Source organism: Megalobrama amblycephala, linkage group LG3 (genome assembly GCF_018812025.1).
Source record: "Megalobrama amblycephala isolate DHTTF-2021 linkage group LG3, ASM1881202v1, whole genome shotgun sequence".
Taxonomy (NCBI): domain Eukaryota; kingdom Metazoa; phylum Chordata; class Actinopteri; order Cypriniformes; family Xenocyprididae; genus Megalobrama; species Megalobrama amblycephala.
In genome coordinates, this window is record NC_063046.1 from 3419471 (window position 1) to 3425612 (window position 6142).

General features: G+C 38.0%; 1 protein-coding gene across 1 annotated transcript; it reads left to right on the forward strand.

Moving 5' to 3' along the window:
- Positions 1 to 1806: 1806 nt before the first annotated feature.
- Positions 1807 to 5754, forward strand: LOC125263959. The gene is made up of 6 exons (XM_048183160.1): positions 1807 to 2223; positions 2323 to 2468; positions 3580 to 3853; positions 3972 to 4111; positions 5080 to 5171; positions 5680 to 5754. Exons 1-6 carry the CDS (start codon positions 1844 to 1846, stop codon positions 5752 to 5754), a joined length of 1107 nt encoding a protein of 368 aa, XP_048039117.1. The 5' UTR covers positions 1807 to 1843.
- Positions 5755 to 6142: the final 388 nt, after the last annotated feature.

A 6142-nucleotide genomic window follows, 5' to 3' on the forward strand; every position in this document is an offset into this window, starting at 1 on the left:
GTGTTTTTAAGGCTCTGAACATGCTTCAAATTGAATGAAACTCGACACACATCAATATTGTCAACCAGTAGACATGGACAAAGCCATAGAAATGGGCGTGGTGGAGGGGCTCAGTAGCGCCACCTTTTGACAAAAGTGGGGGGGGTTAGTTTTTCCTACAGTCATCAAACTCGGTAAACATATTGTTCTCATCAAGCCGGACAATTTTCTGATTTACATTCATTAGCTCCGACCAGGTATTAAAGTCAGCTATTTTGGTTTGAATGTTAATTTTTTGAAAAAACAGGCTATGAATTTTATACTACTACTCCTACAGGGTTTATATAATTTACACCAAACTTTTTTAACTTGGTTCTAACACATTGAAATTGTTTAATTGCAAACAGATGTTGGATATCTCAAACGGTTTGGCCGTGGCAAGGCAACAAATTTATGGCAAGAAAAGGAAAACAAAGTGCTATAACTTCTGCATACATTAATTGATTTTGATGAAACTTCGACTGTGTGTTCATTGTACAAGGCTGATCACATAGATGTAACTATTGTGAGTCAAAGTTATAGCGCCACCAAGTGGCAACAGGAAATGTGTTACTTTCAGCATGCTTTGAGATCACTGTCTTATTTTTACATGATTTCCTTCAAACTTCATTTGAATAAATGTCAAAACATGGCACATGTAGACCTTTGAAAAGAATTGTGATATCTCAAACACAGTTCCCTTGGCAACGCATCAAACTTTAATATTCATTTTGGATCCTTTTGAGACTCTTAGCATGCTTCAAATTGTTTGAAACTTCACACACACATCAGGATTTCCATCCAGTAGACATGGGCAAAGCCTTAGAAACGAGCAGGGAGGAGGGGCTCTATAGCGCCACCTTATAGTGCAGTAAATGTAGAGTGAATTTGTCATAGTCCTTTGATGTTTAACCATTTCACTGCCTATTGCCCACTGTGCAAAGTTGCCCTGAAGCCACCGGGGTGGAGGTGCCACCGGCTTGGGCCCGCCATCGCTGCTTGCAGCTATATTTATTGTTAAAATAGTTGAGAAGGACAACATTGGACACAACATCATTGTGTTTGGTGCAGAAATGATGCACTTCCCATCAGGTTGTTTTTCACTAATATTCTTCCACTTCTATGCGCCCTTGGTAAATATGATCAAAGATGTAAAAATAAATCTGCATTGTTTATCCTTTTGATCTTTAATTCATAAAATCTAACCTTTCATTGAAGGAAAAGAATTGGAAGTGGGGGAAATATCACATTATGAAGGATCTGTAGAGATTCTGCATGAAGGAATGATCTCTGATCTCTTGTCAGGTGTTCACCAAACTCATCAGGCATTTTAGGTGAAGACTGTTGTCTTGGAAAAAGGAGATTGCAAAAAAGTACCAATAATTGTGGCCAACGTGTTTTGGAGAAAAACATTTATTTCATAATGTCATTTTCCTCCCACTTTCAATTCTTTTTCTTCAATGATTGATTTTTGCTAATTTTATCAATTAAAGATCAAAAGGATAAACAATGCAGATTTATATTTACATTTTGTCACGTATGTTTTGGTTTTGTGTTCATGTTTATGATTTCATGTCTTATTTTGTAGTCTTATTTTCAGAAGTCTGCTCATCGTCAAGTCTGTTCATGTCAAGTGGTTGATTTGTTTGTTTGTTCACTTTGTCATTATAAACTGCACTTGGGTTCATCAAGCTCACCTTCAGAGGACTGATCGTTACACATTTATATTTATATTTATCTTTGATATATCTAAAATCTCAATTTTGAGAGGAAAAAACAATTTTGAGTTAACATCTCACAATTCTGACTTTTTTCTTTTTATTCCATGGCAGAAATAAGCTGCATAGAAATCTTATTCATACACACGCTTGTTCAAATTGTGCATATAGGTGGGTCACTACAGGTTTTTATTAATTTGTCAGGAAATCGGGCAGTAGGAGGAGCTGCTTCACAGTCGTCAACATCTTCTGGGAGCTGGTCTGCAGAAAAGGCCATAGACAGTAATCGAGGTCTCCAGCAGTTGAATACATCATGTTCATCAACCCTTAATGAGACTAACCCATGGTGGAGGCTGGATCTGCGTGATGTGTACAGAGTTAGAGAAGTGGTCATCACTAACAGAAATGACTGCTGTGCAGAACAAATAAATGGAGCAGAGATTCGCATCGGAAACTCTTTGGAGAACAATGGCACCAACAATCCCATGTGAGACTCTTGAGGTTGAAAGAACACAGAGCTTGAGTACAAATGTGAATATATGACAGTATCTTTATCTCCTTCATCAGTTTCTCTCTCTGTCTGTAGATGTGCTGTTATTCCTGCTATTCCAGCAGGAGAGTCCTACAACTACACATGTAATGGGATGGAGGGACGTTATGTGAATGTTTATATTCCTGGTGATCAAAAGGTTCTTTCTCTTTGTGAGGTTGAAGTCTACGGGTATTTGGCAGGTAATTCATGCCATAGTTAAATCTTGCTTTAATAAGGATAGTTCACCAAAACTGAAAATTATACTTTATTCATGCTCATGTCCTTCCAAACTAGTATGATGGTATTCATGCTTTAATAATCTCTTACATACAGATTATTCTGACAGATGTATTCTTGTGAAGAAGGATGGTGTTTGTTAATGCTAACCTCAGGAATTTGGAAAAATCAGTATAGGAAGTAAAAAATGCATTCATTGCATTCATTTTCAACACATTAAACAGTCCACATAAATCACATAAATTAACATGTTCAATTTCCCAGCAATAATTGAAACAATTTTCATTCCAAATTAGTGTTATTGAAGATGGAGATAGTTTATTGAAAGAAAAGGTAAAACTATTAATCCCTTAAGGGGAAAATTCCATGCCAGACTTGAAATACAGGTCCTCAAAATGTCCCGTCCCAGCTGCCATTCCAGAGTCTCGTCCCGTCACGGCCGCCATTCTAGAGTCTCGTCCCGTCACGGCCGCTATTCTAGAGTCTCGTCCCGTCATGGCCGCCATTCTAGAGTCTCGTCCCGTCACGGCCGCCATTCTAGAGTCTCATCCCGTCACGGCCGCCATTCTAGAGTCTCATGGCCAGCATACGTGAGCCCTTAGTCAAGATGGCTGCCACCGCACCTGAGACTCCCATCCTTATCCAGAGTCCAGAGATGGCTCCCTTCCATGTTCAGGGTTCAGAGATGACTCCAGCCCCTGAGCTCAGCCTAGAGAACATTGCAGTGCCCATAATGGAATTGGCATTTGTGTGTATATGGGCCACACACACATGGGCTCCAGCCCCTGACCAGAGGCTCGCTCTCATCCCTGAGCTCACTCATGAGCCCGTTCCAGTATCCTCTCCAGCCCATGAGCGGGCCGGGAAGGTTATACTTCCCCTTCCATAGTGACCAAGCCAAGCTCACAGATGGGGACGTTGGATGTTTTGCCTTTGTTTATGGTTTTGTCTTCTGTGTTCCATTTGACCTGTGCCTTGTTCATTACCTTGTTAATTATCTTGTGTGCTCCTTGTTTGACTGTATTTTCATCCTCATTTAGCTTCTACGTATAGATTTTTGCCTACATTTTCTAGAAAATCTAGCAGTAGATGGATCTGCTACACAGTCATCAACATCTGGGGACGGGTTTGCTGAAAAGGCAGTTGAGCGAGGTCTCCAGCAGTTGTACACAGGATGCTCGTCAACCCTTAATGAGACTAACCCATGGTGGAGACTGGATCTGCGTCATATTTACAGAATTAGCAAGGTGGTCATCACTAACAGAAATGACTGCTGTGCAGAACAAATAAACGGCGCTGAGATTCGCATCGGAAACTCTTTGGAGAACAATGGCACCAACAATCCCATGTGAGACTCTTGAGGTTGAAAGAATGTGAGACATTGAGCACAAATGGAAGAATTAATGTGAATTTGAAGATATGACAGTATCTTTATATCCTTAATCAGTTTCTCTCTGTGTCTGTAGATGTGCTGTTATTCCTGCTATTCCAGCAGGCAAGTCCTCCAGCTACTCATGTAATGGGATGGAGGGACGTTATGTGAATCTGAACATTCCTGGAAACATGAAGATACTCACTCTTTGTGAGATGAAGGTCTTTGGAGAAGGTGCATCAGTCATATTGGTTTAGAATATAAGATAATAATAATGTCTTCACATACATCATATATGTTGTCACTGAGATGCAGTGAGGAGCGTGGATATGTTTTAATATATGCCAGCTCAAGTAAATTATGTGTACAATCCAAACTTGTGGTCCAAAGACTTTTCGTCATCTTCGAAACACAAATGAAAATCTTTTTGATGAAAATTGAGAGCTCTCTGTCCCTCTATTGACAGCTATGCAACTATCACTTTAACTCTTAAAGTTCATTTCATGAGTTTCCTCATAAAATCTTTAAGCTAACAAGGTTAAGTGTATTTGGCTTTCTGTCCGCTGTGGAAGGGCTCAAGGAAGCAGCTTCAACTCGAGCTTGGATATACCCCCCAGGGACTACTAGTGCCTGGAAGAGGAGTACGATAGATGAGATGCCTAAATTATGTTGGTGGAGTTGGGGAGGTGGAGGGATATCGAAACAACTGATGCCAGAGCAGTAGCTGCTTATATGCTCTGGTCATAATTGAAAGATTCCCTCCTCTTGAAATTGTTTGAATTTCACTAATTGAAAGATTAGATGGGTCCACTCCTCCCAAAATTACGTTATGAACTTCACAAAGAGATTGTAAAACTAATCCATATGAATTGAGTGGTTTATTACAATTTTTTTTTTTTGAAGAAGAAACATAATCGCTTTATATGATTGAATTTAGGCTTATTCACATATAAACATTCATCAACTCACACATCAGTTGTGGTAAACAGAAGCTCAAGAATGTTTGCTTGACATGAGAGAACCAATGAACAAATTCATTCTCATGTTTAGCAGCACGTTTAAGCTTCATTTGTGTTTCCAAAGATAAACAAAAGTCTAACGGGTTTGGAGGGGGAGTAAATTAATGACAGAAATTTCATTTTAGGGGTGAACTATCGCTTTAATTGAAGTAGATGTATTTACATGAATGTATCTTTGTTTAGGTCCCTGTTTAAAAAGATCATTTGTAAAGATGCAGTTTAACTCCAGCAAATATTTGACCGACCCTTCAGTGAGAGAAAACATTCTGAAACAGGTGAGAGAAAGAAACATATTCAACTTTCATGATTATTGTACATTACCAGCTGATTAAGCTGATATGATTTATTTTGAAATGTTTTTTTGCTGAATTTACCTGAATAAAATTTGACTGTTTTTAAAATTAATGTTAGATTTCTGTGTAAACACAGTATAATTGTAGATTTATTAATTTTGTCCATTACTTCATATGTAGAAACCTGCAATATTTTGAGCAGGGTTTGCTGTGATATCATACAACTTCTTTTAGACATGAAGATTTGTGTTTATTATATTACAGTCTAAATCATTTAAGTATGAATTTTCAGTTGGGATCTGCTCTGGCTGATAGAGGATACACAGATGTGACACTGAGATGGTCTCAAGCTCCTAAAAATGTGATCCAGAAAGTGAACACTGATAAACGTGAGTCCGTTTTCACAACCAACTTATGAAATAATAAGCTGCACAAATAGGAATGATTAAATTATTATGAGATGTAAAAAGCAAATATGTTTTATTTACAGGTCGTTGTGGTAAAGAAAATTAATACTCTGGAAATCAGCCATGAGGAACATGATAATTCACTGAAAAGACAGTGAATCTAAGTACATTGCCTGAAATTCATTATTAATTATGTGTTTACAATGTAAAGACTCTTAAAGCACTTTTGCTTACTTTCCTGTTATCATTTACATCCTAAAGAACTATAAAACATCATGTTCAATTGTGTATTGTCAACAAATAGAGATAGATAGTAATACATATAATGAAATTAATTGTTAAACTTACAGTGCCCTCCACAAATATTGGCACCCTTAGTACGTATGAGCAAAGGCATCTGTGAAAATAAATCTGCATTGTCTATCCTTTTGATCTTTCATTCAAAAATTTCACAAAATTCCAAACTTCATTGAAGTAAAACAATGGAAAACGGGGGGGATTCTCTAGTTCATGTTGGCCACAGTTATTGGCACCCAATTATTGCAA

Bases quoted from the DNA above. Each gene is read 5' to 3' on its own strand.
- LOC125263959 (XM_048183160.1), top strand. From the start codon at position 1,844: ATGGCAGAAATAAGCTGCATAGAAATCTTATTCATACACACGCTTGTT. The intron at 2,224-2,322 runs GTGAGACTCTTG...CTCTGTCTGTAG, and splicing joins AATGGCACCAACAATCCCAT to ATGTGCTGTTATTCCTGCTA. The intron at 3,854-3,971 runs GTGAGACTCTTG...CTGTGTCTGTAG, and splicing joins AATGGCACCAACAATCCCAT to ATGTGCTGTTATTCCTGCTA.